The sequence below is a fragment of the Malaclemys terrapin genome (genome assembly GCF_027887155.1).
Source record: "Malaclemys terrapin pileata isolate rMalTer1 chromosome 20 unlocalized genomic scaffold, rMalTer1.hap1 SUPER_20_unloc_1, whole genome shotgun sequence".
Lineage (NCBI taxonomy): Eukaryota > Metazoa > Chordata > Testudines > Emydidae > Malaclemys > Malaclemys terrapin.
Window position 1 is genome coordinate 1,146,927 of NW_026530188.1, and position 20,805 is coordinate 1,167,731.

Genomic DNA, 20,805 nt, shown 5'->3' on the forward strand with positions numbered 1-20,805 from the left:
CTGGCGAGCCCGGCTGCTTTGCCTAGCCCTGTTTGGAAGGCTCTGCAGCTCGCCGGTTTGCCTCCCTCGCAACAGCTTGGTTTGAAAACCCGCCGAACTCGTACCTACCCGGCAGCGTTCAGTAACCTGGTGGCTGCTTCTTGCTCCCAGAGGGAATTTCTAGCCTTGTAAGCACCTGGCAATTACCTCTCGTTCTCCCGCACCTCATCTGTGATCCTGCTCCTCTGCTCCGAAGCCAAATTCGGTCCCCCCCGAGTTCTGATTTCCAGCCTGACTCGATCCCGGATCCCGGTAGTCCTTGTGCCGGCACTGCCCTTTCTTTAGCTCTGTCTTACGTTCGTCTGGCCTTTGTCCAGCCACTATTCCGCTTCTCCTCTACCACCCCTTCTCGTAGCCGGGATAGCCCCATGTCCCTGGAGAAGGACCGACGTTCCCTTCTTTCACAACTCTGTTTCCTGGCAGGTTTCCCAGCCTGCCTCGGGGCCGGAGCCCCAGATCGCTGCTCCAAAGCCAGACTTCCCGCAAGGGTGAGTCTCCGTCCTCGTTAATTCGAGAGCATGGGAACGGGGGGTGGGGGGGTGGCAGGGGGAAAGGAATTGAGCCCGGTGCAAAATCCAATCTGTCTGCCCATGTGCTGTGCCTCTCGGGGTGGGGAGCACACGTGAGTGGCAGTTCACAGCCCCGACAGTCAGCCGGCCGGCCTGCCAGCTGGAGGACCGCTGGGTCTGTGCCCCAGAAACCTCAGTAAACGGATCCCCTTGGATTTATTTCTCACCGCTCACGTCCCACACAGTCCTGTCTCTTTCCCACTGCTTGTCTAACCCCTCTGGGGCGGCTGAGCCTCTCGGCCTGCGGAACCCATTGACACACGACTCCAGGAGAGGCCAGGACAGGAAACACCAAATCCACACTCAAGACTTTGGGCAGGGAACTAAATGCGTCAGCCCGTCTCTTCCCCTGGGGGCAGATTGGCTGATCCAGTTTGCCACAGCGAGTCCCGTTCCGAGAGCTCAGCCATTCACGCTTTTCTTCTCTCCCTGCTCTGCTCCCAGGCTAAATCCGGAGCTGGCCACTCTGAAGGAAAGCTCCAACGCACACGAGCCCACGAGCGGCAACGGCAAACAAGACAGAAGTAAACAGAGGCGGGCGTCCTGCCCCCGGCCGGACAAAGGGACCAAATTCCAGCTCACAGTCCTGCAGGTTGGTAGCGGTGAGAGGGGGAATTCAGCCTGTGGCTTCGGCCAGCTGACCTTTCACCGCGGGAAGGGATTCGACATTCCTCAGCCCCGTGTTCTCATGGGCCGCGTCGTTCCTCCAAGCTTCTCTGCGTGGAGAAATTGACGTGATCACAGTCCAGAAGTATCTGGGTGGGGCACAAATATTGAATATTGGGCTCCTCAGTCTAAATTCCGACAGGAAATAAGGCACCAGGGGAGGTGAGCGCTAGGACATCTCACCGAGAGGCGTGGGGGAGTCTCGCTCGCGGGCGATTCGTATCAATCGAGATGGGCTGGTTTTCGAAAGGCTCTGTGTTAGCCAGGGGGTTGGGCCAGACGATCACAACGCTCCCTTCTGACCTTGGGATGTGTGAATCTGTGTGTTTTGAAAGCAGGTTCCTAAGTCACTTCGGTGCTTTTGAATTTTTGACTCCCCAAGTTTTGTCCCGGGTTTGCTACGGCTGGTTTTTTTGGGGGGATCGGGGGTGATTTGGGAGCTGGGAGGTCGCTTTCCTCTGCGAGGGGGGGCAGGGCAGGCTCACCTTCCTGAGATCACCCAGCCACAGCTCACCTTATCAGTTCCCTGCCGTCGCTTGGGCCTTGCCGTTCTCGTGCTCATAACAGTGTAGTCTCCCAAGGGCTGAAATGGGTCCGTCTGATTGCTGCTGGTCTCCCTGGGACTGGCCTGGCGTGACGGTGCCCACGCTCAGGAGGCTGGCTGTGGAGTTAAGCAGGACTGAACGTCACGTGTGCTCGTCCTTCAAAGGCCCGTCACGCTGTGGGACTCCATGTCCGCTCTCGGACTTTCCGACGGCTGTCTTGGGGCCTGATCCGCAGCCGTTGAAATCTATGAGGGGCTTGCTTTGGCTCAGGGGAGGGACTGAAGGCCACCAGGTAGATCAGAGTCCCGAAGTCGGTCTTAAAAGCCGAATGTTCCTCCCCTCGCTCCCCGAGATTCCCTTAGCCTGCCCCACCCCCCCAGGAATCGGGTCCCCCCACAAAACGCTGGCGTTCTGCTCATGTCCCCAGGTGTCCACGGCTGGGGATAACATGGTCGAGTGCCAGCTGGAGACCCACAATAACAAGATGGTCACCTTCAAGTTTGATGCCGATGGAGACGCGCCTGAGGATATTGCTGATTACATGGTGAGTTTCCCCAGCTGCAGCCCGGCTTGCTGGGACCCTCTCCTGGGGAGCAGCGACTCTGGGAAACATCCGGGGCTCATGGGGGAGAATCAGCCGAACACGAGGTGCCAGGGCGACGCTGGGGCCAAAAGGGCTAATGCGATCCTGGGCGGCATAAACTGGGGAATCTCGAATCGGAGCAGAGGGGTTCTTTTGCCCCTGGATTTGGCCCTGGTGTGACCGCTGCTGGAATCCTGCATCCAGTTCTGGTGCCCACTGTGACGGTTTGGACCCCCCTTCTGGGATGCCACCTGATATATTGGGGTTCCACTGAGCCCGCCTGAATCAGCTAGGGGATTTCCCAGCCCTCAAGTGCAGCTCCCCTCTGGAGAGTACCCCCAAGATAATACTGTCTTGTACTGTAGAGAAAGATGTGCACAGCGCGAGCTCATAAACATTCGCCCCCTCCCTCGATGTGGAGAGAGAGACGCACAGCTTCTTGTCCACCGCCGTGAATTGCACAAACCGGGTTTTGAAATAAACAGGAAATAAATGTATTGACTACAGGGATCGCAAACAGAACGAAGCAGATTACCGAGCAAATCAAACAAAGCACGCAAGCTAAGCTTAGTACACTCAAAAGAAACAGGTTACAAAATGTAATTCCCTACTCTAAATGTTGACTTAGCAGGATGCAGCGTTTCTGTAGCTTGGAGTTCCAGGTATTCCCTTTACAGACTGGACTCCGGTCTCAGTCTGGACTCAGCCCTGGCCTTTCCTTCAGCTTAGTTCCTTTGTCTCTTGAATGACTGCGGAAAGTAACTGTTCTTGGGCAGGAAGGCAGCGAGAGGAGAGCGCTGATGACCTTGCCTCCCATCCTTGAATAGAATTTTGCACAAGGCGGGTACCTTCTGTTTCCCACGCTTGACCTCCCCCTCCTTTTAGAGGAAAATCACTAGACGTTAAGATGGTGTTTAGTACCAGGTGGCAGGACCACCTGACCTAGGAGTGTCACAGCAACAGAGAGTAGTATCTTCAAAGTCTTATTGTTTCTCCCTACTGGCCCATCAAGGCTGGTGGCCGGTTGTCTGGTGAGCGTCTCCCACACAGGGGCGGCTCTGTGTATTTTGCCGCCCCAAGCACGGCAGTCAGGCAGCCTTCGGCGGCGTGCCTGCGGGTGGTCCGCTGGTAATGTGGATTTGGCGGCATAGCTGCGGGAGGTCCGCCGGTCCCGCGCCTTCAGTGTACCCGCTGCTGAATTGCCCCCAAAACCGCGGGACCGGCGGACCTCCCGCAGGCATGCTGCCAGAGGCAGCCTGACTGCTGTCCTCACAGCGACCGGCACGCCGCCCCCGCAGCTTGCCGCCCCAGGCACGCGCTTGGTGTGCTGGTGCCTGGAGCTGCCCCTGCTCTCATGTACACACACCCTAACTTTAGATATGGAAATGATACAGCCATACAAACTGGATAATCACCTTCAGTACATCGTAACCTTTCCAATGATGCCTTACATGAGCCATCCTGCATAAAACACATCTTAGTTGTGCCCGATTCGTATCACAAGCGTATTTCTCTAAAGAATACGGAGCATCACACCTGCACTTGAAGGTGAATGTGGATAGTCGAGGGTAGGGGGGTCAGAGACGAGCCCTGAGAATGATTCAGGGGTTAGAAAACCTGACTCCAGCTGCTCCATCTGTTTAGCTTTAGAGAAGGTGCCGGGGTGACTTGATCCCGCTCTGTATGGATCCACCTGGGGAACAAATATTAATAACGGGCTCCTTCACCTAGCAGAGAACGCTCTGAGACAGCCCAATGGCAGAGGCTGCAGCTAGACACATTCAGACTGGAAATAATAACCATCGGAACAACTGATCCCCAGCTGTGGCGGATTCTCCATCCCTAACAATCTTCCAGGCAAGATGGGATGTTTGCCGAAAAGTTCTGCTCTGCTTGAAGCAGGAATGATCTCGGGGCAGTTCTCGGGATGCAGGACGTTCAGACTGGACAGTTGCAATGGTCCCTTCCGGCCAGGGAAACCACGAATTTTCCTTCCACGAAGACACCTGTACCGTCTTCCCACCGTCCAGGGCAGCTCAGAGATTGGTCTAGCGCGTTGTGCCGCGGTGCCTGTGAGCTTTGAGGGTCTCACCTGGGCTGATTTTCCAAGGTGGAGAGTAGATGATCTCGGGAGTGGGTGATGAGGGCCCCACCCTAGGGCCTGGGAGCTGACGGTTCGGTTCGCTAGGGCTTGGTTTCACTACATCTCGCTGATTGTTTTGGCCTGTTCCAAAAAAGCAGGTCAGGACGAATCTGAAAATTACGAAAAATGTCAGTGAATCAACAACATCAGTTTGGGGCGTTGTTAAAGGGCTAGATTCACAAAATTGGGGTGTGCGGGGAGTAGTCGTTGGACTCTGTGGATTCTAGGCAGGTCTTCCATGGTGCTTTGCCTCGCTGTTGGGCTCTGTGCATTCTGGGACTTCTCTTGCTGTGCATTGTGGGACCCTGGAGTTCTGAGAGTTGGGAGTCAAACCTACAAATTCCCATGATTCCTCACCTGCCACGTCAGGGCTGTTCCCTTTTTTGGGCGAGCCAGCACTTTTTCAAACGGCTGTCAGACGGCATTGCTCCCAGTATGAGCTGTTCCTCTCTTTCCTAACATGCTTGGACCAGCAGCGAAATGGGTCAAGGTATTGTCACTGGGCAACTGAGATAGCTAAAGGGGCCAGTTCCCACCTCTCTGCGCAATCGGCTCAGGCTCTCTGCAGACTCAGGCAGACTCGGGGCACGTTATCGAAGATTCTTTTGCAGCAATACGAGCTAGAGACACTTCCTTTTGTAATAAGCGAAAGCCGAAAATCTGCTGAACGATTCGGGTACTTGTCCAGTCCCCTGGCTGTCGAGTCCCACGCTTTGGGAAACGCTGATTGAACTGTTGGGTGTTGGTTCCCCCCAATCAGGTGGAAGATAACTTTGTGCTGGAGAGCGAGAAGGAGAAGTTTGTGGAGGAGCTGAGAGCCATTGTGTGCCAAGCTCAGGAGATCCTCCGAAGCCTGCCGGTGGAAGAGCGAGCATCTGGCAACGATTCTGTTCCCTCCGAGTCCAACAGCAGCCAAGTAAGAACGGTGCTTTATCTCGGGCATGTCTTCTCGGCTACGTGGGCACCTCCGAAGCTTCATTGTTTATTGACTTGTCGGTTTTTAATTCAGACAGGGTCGTCCGAGCAAGTTCAGATAAACCCTGCCTCCGGTCAGACGGGCAGTAAGTACCTTTAAAGAACCTTGAAACACAGGGGTGTTGGCTTGGCTTTGTGCCCCAGAGAGCTGGATTTAAGGGAGACCTCCCTGGGTTCTCTGTTGAAATGAATCTTATTGACCCTCTGCTTTCTCCACCCTCCTCCCAAATTTTTTTGAGAGGGGGACATGCTGTCACCGATTCCCAAACCCTGCTAGCGATTGCAAGATCAACCTGTGTTATTCTGGGGTGAGGTTCATAGTAGGGTTTCATGTTTCTCTATTTCATGCAGTTTCTCTCCGGGGTGCAGAATGACCTTGGGGATTCTGGGGTTAATTCAAGGAGCTCAATTTCTTTAGCTTACCAAAGAGAAGGTGAAGGGGTGGCTTGATCCCAATCTGTAAATATCTACATCGGGAACAGATACTTAATAACGGGCTCTTCCGTCGAGCAGAGGAAGGTCTAACACCATCCAGTGGGTAGAGGTTGAAGCCAGACCGGAAACAAGGCGCGTTTTAATGTTGAGAGTCATTAACCACTGCAACCATCTCCCGAGGGTCATGGCGGATTCTCCGTCACTGACCCTGGGGAAATCAAGAGGGGATGTTTTCCTAAAAGGTGAATGATCACAATGCCCCCTTCCGGCCTCGGAACGTATGAATCTGTGACTCCATTAATGGAGAGATGTCCTTGTTTTTCACTGTCGTGTATTTCACTGTTTGAATTCACTTCCTCTTAAGTCTGTCCTTCAGCACGGTACAAAACAGCACCGTTGTCCTACACAGCAACCGCACGTGTTATTTAAACCAGTCGTCAGGGCGAATTCGGCCAGCGACGCTGGCGCCAAGCAAAGCACTTAGCTTCGCCTCGGCGTTCCCCTGCCCTGCGTACACGAGCCATTGGCCGTGCCCGACCCACGTGGCTGATATTCCAAGGCAGGCGAACCAGACCCACAGAGTGGGAGGCGGAGGGATGTGCTTTGGCCGGCCGATAAGCTAGGACAGAAATGCACTAGACTTACCTGCTGGTAGGTACAAGTGACGCTTCCCCTTTCGACTTTCCCCAGACGAGTGCGCTCCTCAGTCCTCTCCAGTCGGCCGCTGGCGATTCTGCATCAATCAGACAATAAGGAACAGAGAGGGGCAGACACCGGCTGTTCCCGGTGAGCAGAGACTTCCACCATGGGTGACGGGAGGTCAGAGAGCAGAGGGAGCCGAACAATTCAGAGCAAAGGCCCGAGTCAAAACCGGCCAGAGGCTTTCTCTTAGCTTTGGCACAAGGCTTTGTAGCCCACGCAGTAGGGCTTCTGTGAAGGGCCCAGGTTTGGATCCTGGTCTCAGCTGGGGTAGGGTGGGGCACTGGACAGGGTGGGCCAGTGCTCTGAGACAGTCCAGCGAATCCTCTGGCTGCATGCCTGGCCGGTGGGTCTTTCTCCCCTGCTCATGGTCAAACCAAGAGCCAGATTTAGGGTCGGGAAGGAATGGGTCAAGAGCCAGTTGCTCTGAGCAGGGGGAATTGCCCCGAGTGTGACCTTGCCTGAGTCTGCAGAGAGCCTAAGCCAGTTGCTCAGAGAGGGGTGAACTGCTGTTAGTGTCCCTGATAGTCACGCAGCCTGAGTCTGCTGAGAACTGGGTCTCTGTGAAGATCCTTCGGCCACAGAAATTCCCAGCAGCTCCCTTCACCTTCCAGCCCCTCCCTCTTAGGCCCTTTGCTTGGGGAGACCCCCACAGCTGTCTTTACTGACGATGTGTCTGGGAGGGGCCGAGGGCCCTGCTCAGCGTCTCAGTCGGGGTGTAACGTTTCTCCCCGGCGGTAGTTACAGGTCCGGACAAGGAGAACGCTAAGGAGACGTGTCCCCAGGGTGAGCCACTGGCTGCCGAGAGCCAGGGTCCCAATGCCAGCCCAAAGGACAGCGCGGCACCGGAGTGCCCCGGCTTGAAATGCGAGGGGCTGGCGGAAGGAGACGCAGAGAAGCTAGTGCCTCTCACTGCCAATGACAACTGGGCTGGGCCGGAGACGGGAGAGCCCCCTGCCCCACAGCCTGGCGACTGCCCTCTCGGCTTGGCGGTGGCGCCCGCTGGCGAGCCACCCCTCCTGACCGAGGACCCAGCGTCCGAGCGCCAGTCCCAGCACACTCCACAAGAAGGAGATGCCTCTCCGAGCTCCAAGGCCGGGCAGGCCCAGACGCCCGGCTCGGAACCGGTCCCGCTGCCTCCCTCGGTGCCAGAATCTGACGGCGAGGGGCCGCCCAAGATGGATTTTGTCGACAACCGAATCAAAACCCTGGACGAGAAGCTAAGGACGCTGCTCTACCAAGAGCACAGCTACTCCGAGAGCCAGAAGGACACGCAGAGCACGGAGTCCCCACTCTCCTCGGCCGAGGATACGCTGTCCTGTACCGGGCTGGAAGCGCCAGCCGTCGGACCCTCCCTAGGAGCGCCAGGGAGCCCGGCGGAGTCCCAGGGGACCGACACCTCCGAGGGGTCTCCACTGCCGCCCCCCGAGCCTGCCAGCCAGCCTGCCGGCTCGCCCGCGCTGAGCCAGGACCCCGACGTCATCACAGTCGCACCCAGGGAACTCTGTCTGCATGTGAGTATGGGGGCGCAGGGGGCCGGCGGGTATGGTACCCGGGATGCAACGCTGGCATTGGGGGCTGGGGCCCAGGTGGTCCGACCCCCAGCCTAGATCAGGGCCCCCCCGTGCCGGGTGCCGCGCGGACCTCTCCCCCGGCCAAGAGCGGGGCCCCCCCGTGCTGGACGCGGACCTCTCCCCCGGCTGAGAGCGGGGCCCCCCCGTGCCGGGCACAGCGCGGACCCCTCCCCCGGCCGAGAGCGGGGCCCCTGATTCGCCAGCCCGTTGGAAAGTCCTTTAGACGCACATGGTGGAGCGACAAGGGGTCCTGGCACTGTTTGGAAAGTTGGGTTGGGGCAGGATGGTGGTTTCTGAGCCCCCTCTCGGTAGTGACCAGACAGCAAGTGTGAAAAGTCGGGTCGGGGGTGGGGTGGGTAATAGGAGCCTATATAAGAAAAAGACCCAAAAATCAGGCCTGTCCCTATAAATCAGGACATCTGGTCACACTACCTCCCGGTGGCTCTAGGGCACCCAGCCATTAATTCAGGGAAGTCTGATGCAGGGGGTCCCCGGGGTCCCCTTTGCCTTGCGAATCTGCAGCTGCCCCGTCCCACTCAGGCGCTGCGGGTTTTTCTTTCCCTCCCTTTTGTCTCGTTCAGGAGCCGTCCCCGGAGCCTTCCTCCCCGCCGAACCCCGAGGCCTGCCCTGCTGCGGTGGCCAGCGTCGGAGCCGTTCATCTGCAGACAGGAGGTGGATATTTTGGCCTAAGCTTTACTTGCCCTAGTCTCAAAAACCCTATTAGCAAGAAATCCTGGACTCGCAAATTAAAAAGCTGGGCGTTCAGGCTCCGGCAATCCACCAGCTTTTTCAAGAGACCCAAAGTCCGCCAAGGTAGTGTGCTTAGAGACAGGGATCTACCATAGGTAAAGCATCCATTCTGATTCCTTTCCCCGCCGCGCCCCTTTGTTTCCATCCGCGTCATTTCACCCCGCAGCCGTCGCCACTTTCCTTTTCTCGGGCTCCCTCCCCTTCCCCCCATTGTTTTCCATTCCACCTAGAAGTGTCAGTCTCGGGCGGGGGCGGGCGGGGTGTCAGACGCGGCGGCACTCTTGGGAGGCGCGGCCCCCGCGGCCCGGTTCTAACCCGCGATGCCCTCCCTTGTTTCTGCTCTTTTCTTCCCGCTGTGGCGCCCCTCGGCAGCGGAGGCAGAGGAGACGAGGACAGAGGGGCCTGCCGAGCAGGCCGGGCAGAACGAAGCCAGTGGGAGATGGAGATCGGCTTCGATGTCCTATCAGCGAGGCCGCTTCCAGGTGGGCCTTGCCAGCCATTGCCTGGCTCCTTCCCCATGCCCCTGGCTCTAACCAGCCGGACCCCACTCCCCTCCCAGAGCTGGGGAGAGAACCCAGGCGTCCTGGCTCCCAGACCCCCGGTTCTAACCACCAGCCCCCACTCCCCTCCCAGAGCTGGGGAGAGAACCCAGGAGTCCTGGCTCCCAGACCCCCTGCTCTAATCACCAGCCCCCACTACCCTCCCAGAGCTGGGGAGAGAACCCAGGCGTCCTGGCTCCCAGACCCCCTGCTCTAATCACCAGCCCCCACTACCCTCCCAGAGCTGGGGAGAGAACCCAGGAGTCCTGGCTCCCAGCCCCTCCCATCACGTCTAGGCATGAGCGCTTCATGGCCGGGGCCTGCCCTTCCCAGCTAACGCTGCCCATCCCTGTGCATCCCAGGTCACCACCGTGCCGCAGCAGCCAGCTCCCCGCGCAGCAGACGCCGGGCCTGACGCCGCTGGGGCGGAGGAGCGTCAGACGGACGATCCAGGCACCCCCCCGCCGGGAGAGTCACTCCCATGGGCCAGCCCGGCCTGTGACACAGACACCTCTTCCCTCACCCCGGAGCGGGAGCCGGAGGAGCTGTCGGCCACGGGAAGCAGCACGGAGCCGTGGGCCGAGGGGTCCGTCCGAAGGCAGGCCAGCTCCGATAGCGAGCTGGGGCCTGAGGAGTCGGGGGAGACCCTGGGGTCCGGCAGGGAGCGGCGCCCCCCGGCGCCCGAGGACCGCGCCTGCCACGGGGCCAAGCGCCGCAGCTCCCTCTTCCTCTCGGCCTCCTCGCCCATGAGCAGCGACGACGAGTCCGAGCTCGAGGACGAGGACCTGAAGGTGGAGCTGCAGCGGCTGCGGGAGAAGTAAGGGGGCTGTCTCCGGCCCTGGCCAGCCCAACCCTCTTCCCCCAACCTGCAGCAGGACCAGGGCTCTCCTCGCCCAGGGTTTCTCCTGCCACACGTCCAGCCCGTGGCTGAGGGGGGGGTGGCCTGGCCCCCGAGCAGAGGGGCTTGGGCTGGAGGTACAGGGCAGCGCTAGTTCAGGCAAGGTCACAGAGCGATCGGCGCAGGCTCTGTGCAGACTCAGGCGAGTCCTGCTTTGTCCTTTCAGAGCCAGCCGGGAGCGTGTTGTCAGGACCCTTCGCTGTTCTTCCTCTAATGCCTAGAGGTCAGGATTGGGGTCCCGCTGGGCCGGGCGGGCGCCGCACCTAGAGAGTGGCAAGAGCTCAGTCGAAATATGCTAGACAGACCAGGGGAAACAGAGGCATAGGCCGGGGAAGTGGCAGAACCAAGAAAAGAACCCAGGAGTCCTGGCTCCCAGCCCCTCCTTGCTCTAACCATTAAACACCACTCCCCTCCCAGAGCTGGGGGGGGAACGCTGGAGTCCTGGCTCCCAGCCCCCCTGCTCTAACCACTAGACTCCCCTCCCAGAGCCGGGGAGAGAACCCAGGCGTCCTGGCTCCAAGCCCCCCCTGCTCTAACCACTAGACCCCACTCCCCTCCCAGAGCTGGGGGGGGGGACCCTGGAGTCCTGGCTCCCAGCCCCCCTGCTCTAACCACTAGACCCCACTCCCCTCCCAGAGCCGGGGAGAGAACCCAGGCGTCCTGACTCCCACCCCCACCCCCCCGCTCTAACCCCGGAGTCCTGGCTCCCAGCCCCCATGCTCTAACCACTAGACCCCACTCCCCTCCCAGAGCCGGGGAGAGAACCCAGGAGTCCTGGCTCCCAGCCCCCCTGCTCTAACCACTAGACCCCACTCCCCTCCCAGACCCGGGGAGAGAACCCAGGTCCCCCTCACGGAGCAGCACCAGTTCTCGCTGGGGGTGGGGGTGCCGTGCTGACGGCTTTTCCTGCCCCACAGACACGTCCAGGAGGTGGTGACGCTCCAGGCCCAGCAGAGCCGGGAGCTGCAGGAGCTGTACAAACGCCTGCATGCCCTCAAAGACAGCAAGCCCGAGCTGTCGGAGCTGTCCCTGCAGCCCACCTCCCCCCGCCGGCCTCGCTCCTTCAAAAGCAAACTGCGCGTCCGGCCCCCGGTCCTGACGCACGCCGAGAACTGTATCGTCACAACCGGTAAGCCAGGAAACGAGCCCCGGCCAGCGTGGGGCTGCCCCCATCCCTTCTGGCCTTCCGGGGGGAATCGCAAGGGACTGGGCGCTGCATGGGGGAGCTAGAAGGGGAGCGGCAAGAGACGAGTCTTGGGGATGAGCCGAGGGTTGGGAACCGGGCTTTAGTGTGAGAGACTCCGGGAGCTCGGTCCCTCTGGCTCGATGCCGCCTGCGTGGGAAACAAATACTGCTTACGGGCTCTTCGGTGGAGCAGGCGAACGTCTCCCGCAGGCCAGGGCTGGAAGTTGGAGCAGTGGCCCCTGGCTCCTAGCGAGATGCATGGATTTCAGAGCAGATTATCCATCCCAGGGGCTCTCAACCGTTCCAGACGGCCGGCCCCCACTCAGGAGGCTGATTTGGCTTGTGTCCCCCCACGTTTCAACTCGCTTCAAATCGACTCGCTTCCAAAATCAGACCCAGAAATACCCAAGCGTCCCAGCCGCAGCCGAGATTCCCATCTGTACCATGGCGCTATGAAATAGCCCCCGGGATAGAACGGTTGCCCTGCCAGGTCGGTGTGACCAAGGCCTTGTCCGGGTGACGTTAGCGGGTACTAGCTCCGCTAGCGCTTTTCATGGAGCCTGTTGTAAAGCCAGGCAAATCTCGAGCTGAGTTGATGGACCCCTGGAAGCCCTCTGAGTACCCCCAGGGGGACGCGTAGCTGAGAACCGACCCAGGCCGGGGGCTGACCCCTTAGGAAAACGGCCCACCGGGACTGAAAAGCGCCCAGTGCTGGGGAACGTGCCGCGCCCCGTGGGAAATTGTTCCAGTGGTTAACGACTCTCACCCGTCACGACATACGCCCGATGTAATCTGCCAGTGTTTATAGAGGAAGCTGGTATCCGTATCCCCATTGTACTGCTGGACAAACAGGGACAGAAAGGCCGTGACTTGCCCAGGGTCACCCCAGCAGGGCTTTGGATGGAGTGGGGTGGGGACGATTGACCCCCCCGATTAGGCTGTAGCCCAGGGAGGCGACGGGTCGGACGGCGAGAGGGTGACGGGCGGGAGGCGACGGGTCGGACGGCGAGAGGGTTATGGGCGGGAGGCGACGGGTGGGACGGCGAGAGGGTGACGGGCGGGAGGCGACGGGTGGGACGGCGAGAGGGTGACGGGCGGGAGGCGACGGGTGGGATGGCGAGAGGGTTACGTCTGGATTTTTAACTCCATCCCTCCCGTACACAGAGTGCTGCTGCACGACCACCGCCGCCTCCATGATTGACTATCACCTGAGCATCCAGGCCCGCCTGCTGCATCAGAGCTGCGCCCCGGGGGAGCCCAGCCCAGGTACCTCTGCGCCCCTGAGCCAGTTCCCACGCTAAGGGTTAAAGCGCTAGATTAGGATTTGGGAGACCTGGGTTCTGTTCCCGGCTCCTCAGATGAGTCACTCGGCCCTGCCCTGTGCCTCGGTTTCCCCATCTGTGAAACTGGGGTGACGATACTGGCGCCCCTTTTGTAAAGCACGTTGAGACGCTTTATGTGAGCTAGGAGCCCGTATGAAGAGACCCTGCTAGTCTGGCCCGGGGGAAGTTTCCTCTAGCTGGCGGGTTGGTCTGTCCGTCCGATTTACTCCTCTGGCCCCTCTTGGGTCTGGGTAATCGACTTCTCTGGCCACAATTGGTTCTGTCTGTCTAACCCACTTCTCAGAGCCCCGTTGGTTCGGGCTCGGGGGCGTCTGGGCCCTGCACCCTGTACTTATCTGCTGCGCTGCCCCCTGCCTTGGGGCTGCCCCGCCAGTCTCCCAGGCGGGGCGCTGCATGCTGCGGTCTGGCCCCTGCTCAGCCCAGCGAGTTCCGCCTGGCACCGAGCCCAGAGGCATTAATTGAAAGTGGGGCTGAACTGCTGTTTGAGCACGAGAGACCCCAGGACCCTGCCGTGGCAGCATTGATCACCTGAGCCGGGTGCTGTACAGTATCTATTAGGTGTAATACGGTACCTCCTAGGCACCCCAGCCACGGCCCAGGACCCCACCGCAGCGGGTGCTGTACAGTATCTATTAGGTGTAATACGGTACCTCCTAGGCACCCCAGCCACGGCTCAGGACCCCACCGCAGCGGGTGCTGTACAGTATCTATTAGGTGTAATACGGTACCTCCTAGGCACCCCAGCCACGGCTCAGGACCCCACCGCAGCGGGTGCTGTACAGTATCTATTAGGTGTAATACGGTACCTCCTAGGCACCCCAGCCACGGCTCAGGACCCCACCGCAGCGGGTGCTGTACAGTATCTATTAGGTGTAATACGGTACCTCCTAGGCACCCCAGCCACGGCTCAGGACCCCACTGCGCCGGGTGCTGTACAAACCCGCAACAAAAAAACCCCCCTGCCCCCGCAGAGCTTCCCGTCTGAGCGCTAGGGCCCTCGCTATTGCCCTTGATTTCTCGTGGAAGTCGCCCAGATACTGTGGGGATGGGCGTCAGCATTAAACTCTTGGGTGGCTGGATGGGGATGCGAGGGATGGATAAAGGGGTTGGGGGGGATGGAAGAGGTTTCGGGGGGATGGATGGAGGAATCATAGAATCTCAGGATGGAAAGGGACCTCAGGAGGGATCTAGTCCGACCTCCTGCTCAAAGCAGGACCAATTCCCAGACAGATTTTTGCCCCAATTCCCTAAATGACCCCCTCAAGGATTGAACTCACAACCCTGAGTTTAGCAGGCTAACGCTCAAACCATTGAGCTAACCCCTCCCTCCTGCGGATGCGGACGGACAGAGGGGCGCGGGTGGGGACGGACAGAGGATGCTGATGGGGACGGACGGACGGATGGGTGGATCCCAGATCCCACCCCCGCCCCGCTTCACTGGCTGGCCCCCATCTCCAGGCAGCGTGAAGGCCAAGTCCTCAGCCGGCGGCTAGTCGGGGCCCGCGGGCTCGCCGAGCGCGTCGCTGCCGTGGCCAGCAGGGGGAGCTGTGTGTGCCCTGCCCCTCGCCCCCCTAACTCCCCCCCGCCCCTCTCCCCGACAGAGCAGCTGTGCGTCGTCAGCGGCGCTGCCTCCTGCCAGCAGTCCCCGGTCAGCAAGAAGGGGATGTTCACCGACGACCTGCACAAGCTGGTGGACGACTGGACTAAGGAGGCCGTCGGGAACGCGCTTCTGAAACCAAGCCTGAACCAGATCAAACAGAACCAGCACCGGCTGGATGGGGACAGCTGGAGCAAAGCCTGTGAGGTGAGGGGGGGCTGGGGCCAGGACGCCTGGGTTCTCTCCCTGGTTCTGGGAAGGGGGGTCTAGTGCTTAGAGGGCGGTGGCTGGGAGCCTGGACTCCTGTGTTCTCTCCCCGGCTCTAGGAGAGGAGTGGGGGCTGGTGGGTTAGAGCAGGGGGGGCTGGGAGCCAGGACTCCTGGGTTCTCTCCCTGGTTCTGGGAAGGGAGTGGGGGCTAGTGGGTTAGAGCGGGCGGGGGGGCTGGGAGCCAGGACTCCTGGATTCTCTCCCCGGCTCTGGGAGGGGAGTGGGGTCTGGTGGTTAGAGCAGGGGGGGTTGGGAGCCCGGACTCCTGGGTTCTCTCCCTGGCTCTGGGAGGGGAGTGGGGGCTGGTGGGTTAGAGCAGGGGGGGCTGGGAGCCAGGACTCCTGGGTTCTCTCCCCGGCTCTGGGAGGGGAGGGGGGGATGGTGGTTAGAGCAGGGGGGGCTGGGAGCCAGGACTCCTGGGTTCTCTCCCCGGCTCTGGGAGGGGAGTGGGGGCTGGTGGTTAGAGCAGGGGGGGCTGGGAGCCCGGACTCCTGGGTTCTGTCCCCGGCGCTGTGGGGGGAGCGGGGTCGGAATTTGCTGACCCATCTGACTGCTCTCTTCCCCCCTCCCCTTTCAGAACACATCGGCGTCGGTGGGCTACAGCTCCACCTGGATTTCCTCCCTCTCCCAGATCCGCGGGACTGTGCCGGCCTCCTTGCCCCCCGGCCTGGCCCTCCCGGCTTTCCCCAGTGTCCTGCCGCCCTACGGAGTGCCCCACGCCTGCCAGTACAATGCCATGGCAGGGGCGGCGTACCCAGTGCAGTGGGGGGGCGTTTCGGGGCTGGCTCAGCAGTCGGTGGTCGTCCCCTCCCCGCCTGTCGGACCCTTCCAGCCAGGGGGCAGCATGCTGGGATTCCCGGCCTCCCCGGTCCCTAACCCAGCTACCATCCCGCCTGGTCCCAAATGAAGCCGGAGCAGGGAGCTGGAGGCAAAACTCCCCCGTCGTGGCCTGCAAACCGTGTGGAGATGCTCAGTCTGCCAGCGGAGGCGATTTGTCTCGGCTAACAATGGCTTGTGGCTCGGTTCCTATCCTCCCGGAATACTTGATTTGATTTGCATTTTGTAACCAGCTTTGGAGAGCTCGGCTCCTGCGTCTCATGCCCCCGAGACGTGATGGCTTCGAAAAGAAACCTCCGTTTCACCCCTCTCTGGCGGAGAAGCTGTCCGCCTGCATCTTCTCAATGGCAGCCGTGATGGTGGGAAGGAGTTTCTGATTTGGTTTTTAAGTTAGTTGATGGAAAAAGGGCTCCTAGAACTCACGTTGGTTTGAGCCGCGGCCGGGAAGTTTAGAAAGAAAAAATGTTTTGCTCAGTGCAGCTAGGTTCTGCCGAGTTCTAAAGAGCCTCCTTCCAAGCCTGAGCCAGGGGGATTGGGGTTTCCTTGATCTCACCAATACTGTCGCTGGGTCGGGAACATCCTTGACCAATTCAGGGCAGCTCCATGCAAAGCATCTATTTCCTTGTTCCTCGTACGCACACTTCTTTGATTTGAGCAGCTGAGAGATGCTTGGGGAGTTGTGTGTTTCCTGTTGAAATGAGCTCTGGTTTGGTTATTTTTGCAGAGTGGGGGGAGTTGCTGGGAGGGGGCTATTTTAAATCTCTTCCAATCTGAGTCACCCAATCTGGGACACAGATTTGGAGGTGCAAAATTAGACACGGACACAGGGCTGTGCGCACCTCGGTGCTGCAGTGAATTGGGCCCTACCCAAACCCTGTGCTTTTCCAGCCGCCCTCGTTTTGAAAAGCCAGCCTTTCGGAAGCACTGGCTCCCAATGTTATTCTGTCTTAGGCACATTTGAAAATACTGCCTCAAGGCCCATTTTCGAAAGGGACTTTTCCGGATTTTCAAAGGTAGAAGCAGTTTAGCGGCTTAACTCATTGATTTCAATCGAATTTAGCTGCCTAACCTGCTTTGTGACTGTGCCGGTAGGCGCCTGTTTGCATCTTTACGCTCCTAAATACCTTTGAAAATCAGCTCCTATGTCTCTTTTGAAAATGGCCCTTCTGAAAATTTCATCCTGTGTCATCCTGGCTTTGATCTAATAGCTCATATCTGGCCCCTTTTGGGCTCTGAACTATTAAGCCCAGCAACCCGAACAACATCGGGGTCCCGCACACACTCGACTTGGCTCTATGATTTGGAGAACATTCAAAGCCGCTCACTTTCAGTGGATTTGTTTCTTTTCACTATTCTTTCCCTTTGCAGCCGGCCTCCGAGGCCGGGGGTTGTAGACGAGCATGTCCCGATGGCCGCCCTGCTGTGCTATGCTAGGAGGGAGCTTTCACAGCAAGAGACTAGTTGAGGCTAATGGAGATTTTGGTTTACGTGAAGTGCAGCAAATCCCGTTTCTCCCTCTCACCTGATGGGCTCGCTGACTCCGGCGCCCAGCTTGGCTTCAATTCCTTGTCGTCTTTGCCAGGATTTTAGCACGTGGGGTTGGGTTAGATTTGTGGTAGGAACAGGGACTTCAAATCATTTGCCAAAACGCATCCCGACTCCCCTCGGCGTTGCTGTCTCGTGGCCTTTTCTGCCTCCTGAGTTTCAAACAGACATTTCTTTGCCAGGTGGCTTTCGAGTCCGTTGGGCCCTTTGTCAGATAGGAACTTTTCAGGCGTGCCAAATGCTTCTGCTCCACCCTGAAAACCCCGCTTAGAACAGCATTAGACATGGACCCAGGTAGGGGTGCGAACCCGGTCCCATTAGATGCCTCCCCCCACCCCATCTGCCCGCAGCCACTTGCATTGCCTTATATCTGCTGTCTCCTAGGATTTGGGTCAGAGTTTTACTGGGAGGAGCACGCACCCGAGGGTGACTTGACACCAGTGGGTTTAACTTTTTTATAGCGAACACATGCGGAAAACAAACCCACCCGCAGATAGCGAGTGGAGTTTGTGAAGACCCGAGAACAGCGTTTCTCATCTCACTGGGGGTTTTTTAAGACGTTTCAGTTGTTTCTTGGCTGGTTGTGTTCACTCCCTTAAAAACAAGACTCAAACGACGCAGGCACTTGGACTACGAAGTCTGGTTTTGTTTTCCCTTTGGAGGAGAATGGGAGGTGCTTGGCCTTAGTTTTCTTCCTTTCCCCAAAGCACAGATCTACGAAACAGCCATTGGTTTTCCGTCGGGAGGGGAAATCAAGGGCTTGTCTGCCCTTGCAAGGCTGCAGCAGGAGGGATTTTCTGTAGACCCAGGCCTAAGACTCTGGGACCTGATTGTAATTGACACCAAAACCGGACAGAAATCCGAGCGCTATGCAGGCAGAGTGAAAGCACACCGTCGCATGCGTCTGTTGGTACGCCTGTTCCCTTGTAGGAAGAGGAGACCTGTGTCTACAGGAGGGGTGGGACTGGTATCGAATCTGTAACTGACACAGGTAGAGTGAAAGCACACCGTCGCATGCGTCTGTTGGTACGCCTGTTCCCTTGTAGGAAGAGGAGACCTGTGTCTACAGGAGGGGTGGGACTGGTATCGAATCTGTAACTGACACAGGTAGAGTGAAAGCACACCGTCGCATGTGTCTGTTGGTACGCCTGTTCCCTTGTAGGAAGAGAGATCTGTGTCTACAGGAGGGGTGGGACTGGTATCGTATCTGTAACTGACACAGGTAGAGTGGCATAAAATCAGGTCCGGAGGATGCTTTGGGCTTTGACCCTGCTAATTTCTGCGCGCTCTGGCCCTGATCTAGCAAAGCACAAGTTGAAGTGTGTGAGTAATCAGGAACAGTTGGGAAGAGCCCATGCACAGACAAACCCTTAGTGACACGGGGAATCTAGCTTTGATTCAGGAAGGGTTTAAACAGCAGCAGGGGAGGGTGTCCTAGATCAGGGCCCGACAGCAGAAATGACTGCCGTTAGACTGGGAAAACACCTATGTCTGTATGGACCAGTCACTTGTGTCTGTTTCCTAGGGCAAACTACAAGTCCTTGGAAGACTGCAGTCCCTCCAGATGTATCCTCCCTATCCTGACGTGTCTGAGCAGCACGCTAGACATAGACGCTGTGAATCTGATAACAAACCAAACCACGCCCCCCCCCCCCAAAAAGAGTCGGTAGCAGCGTTCGGTCTGTATTTAACGGTTCAGATTTTCGTTTGCTGTAATGTAACAAGGAGCTCTCTGGGCCCCACGTGGCATTTTTAGTTTCTATCCAGCATGAAGGATTTGAAGGTGATAAACAAATGTGAATTTTTTTTTTTAGAAACTTTTTATTTTCCTGCTGTGACTCTTTCAGGTGGAAGTGTACCGGGGTCGTCATCCACTGTAACGAATGTATCATTTTAATAACAGGCTGCTTTGGGAGACAGTCTGCTGAACCTGGCGCTTTTTACGTTTGCTCTTGGTTTTATCTACCTCATTTATTTTTTTTTAGTGCCGTTTGAATCCAGCCTCCGATTTCCCGATGTTGCTTTATTTCCACCCCTTGTCTTATGGATTCAAAGTGACATTTGATCTTCCGTTTTCTAAGTTAATTATTTGTGTAGCGATCGCATTTGCTCTCTTGAGTGGCAGACCCCCCCTGAATTCAGCTGGATGAATGAAAATACGAATTAGTGCACAGTTGACCTGGGATCTTTGGTGAAGCATGTGAAAGCTGGAGCGCCGATCCGCCTTTCAGTAGCAACGATTTGAAATGCTTGTTTTGTCAACAGAAACAACCCTCATGAATTATTTGTGTCCCCAATTAAGCCATCAAAATAAGCCAAGCCACTGGCATTGTTCCGCGGGGCGTGATTCTTAACGTCCCTTTAAGGTGTTTTCTTTAAAAGTCGTTAAAATGATGCATTCTGGGCTGTTTTGTTTCTGAAACCCAGCAGTCTGTCTGTCCTTCATTTTACACGTTCTTACTCTGTAAAGGTGAAATGTTTGGTGAAAACTATGTTAACCTGAAATACATTGGGATTTTCGTTTTTTAATATTTTGTTTCTTTTTGATAGTTATAAATCTCCAATTCATCCTAGCAGCAAGCAGGAGTGTGTGGGTTGGGGGAGCGGGGAGGACGGGACCCAGGGAAAAAATTCTCCACTTCCTTCGCCCACCACCTCCCCCGACCAACGTGAATAGACCCGTGTGGGATAAAAAAGAGGGTCCTAATGTGAGGTTGAGCCCCTGGGAAAACGATCTGCTCAGCTGTGCCGGGCAGGACTTGCTTGTAACGCGGCCACAGCTCGTTGTGAAGCACAGCAGCGCAGCCCCGTCCCTCCAGCTTCTCTACGGGGCCAAGCGTTGAGCTGTGAGCCCCGCCGGAGGCCCAGGGACGTTAGGCGCCTGAATCAAGAACCCCCTGCTTTCCCAGAGAGGATTCTGGGTAAGGTCGATGAGGCCCCTCCCCCTGTTCCCAGAGAGGATTCTGGGTAAGGTCAATGAGGCCCCTTCCCCTATCCCTGAGAGGATTCTGGGTAAGGTCAATAAGGCCCCTCCCCCTGTTCCCAGAGAGGATTCTGGGTAAGGTCAATGAGGCCCCTCCCCCTGTTCCCAGAGAGGATTCTGGGTAAGGTCAATGAGGCCCCTTCCCCTATCCCTGAGAGGATTCTGGGTAAGGTCAATAAGGCCCCTCCCCCTGTTCCCAGAGAGGATTCTGGGTAAGGTCAATGAGGCCCCTCCCCCTGTTCCCAGAGAGGATTCTGGGTAAGGTCAATGAGGCCCCTCCCCCTGTTCCCAGAGAGGATTCTGGGTAAGGTCAATGAGGCCCCTCCCCCTGTTCCCAGAGAGGATTCTGGGTAATGTCAATGAGGCCCCTTCCCCTGTCCCTGAGAGGATTCTGGGTAAGGTCAATAAGGCCCCTCCCCCTGTTCCCAGAGAGGATTCTGGGTAATGTCAATGAGGCCCCTTCCCCTATCCCTGAGAGGATTCTGGGTAAGGTCAATAAGGCCCCTCCCCCTGTTCCCAGAGAGGATTCTGGGTAATGTCAATGAGGCACCTCCCCCTGTTCCCAGAGAGGATTCTGGGTAATATAATCCCTTTCGCTCAGCACTGTGGGTAACGAGGCTACTGTGAACTGG

The 20,805-nt window shown here is 57.9% G+C and overlaps 1 protein-coding gene across 4 annotated transcripts in view; it reads left to right on the forward strand.

Moving 5' to 3' along the window:
- The window catches only part of WNK3 (WNK lysine deficient protein kinase 3), a 58,199-nt gene extending 38,480 nt beyond the window's left edge, over positions 1-19,719 (forward strand). For 3 of the 4 annotated variants that reach the window (XM_054014767.1, XM_054014766.1, XM_054014765.1), the window contains exons 12-25: positions 463-527; positions 1,053-1,200; positions 2,247-2,363; positions 5,306-5,461; positions 5,555-5,606; positions 6,646-6,741; positions 7,396-8,168; positions 8,810-8,900; positions 9,351-9,460; positions 9,880-10,334; positions 11,333-11,544; positions 12,765-12,866; positions 14,545-14,747; positions 15,386-19,719. In XM_054014767.1, coding sequence (XP_053870742.1) covers positions 463-527; positions 1,053-1,200; positions 2,247-2,363; positions 5,306-5,461; positions 5,555-5,606; positions 6,646-6,741; positions 7,396-8,168; positions 8,810-8,900; positions 9,351-9,460; positions 9,880-10,334; positions 11,333-11,544; positions 12,765-12,866; positions 14,545-14,747; positions 15,386-15,715 — 2,910 coding nt within the window. In that variant the 3' untranslated portion in view covers positions 15,716-19,719. The remainder of the gene's footprint in view (positions 1-462; positions 528-1,052; positions 1,201-2,246; positions 2,364-5,305; positions 5,462-5,554; positions 5,607-6,645; positions 6,742-7,395; positions 8,169-8,809; positions 8,901-9,350; positions 9,461-9,879; positions 10,335-11,332; positions 11,545-12,764; positions 12,867-14,544; positions 14,748-15,385) is intronic. The other variant, XM_054014768.1, reaches the window with a different exon arrangement.
- The last annotated feature ends 1,086 nt before the right edge of the window (positions 19,720-20,805 follow it).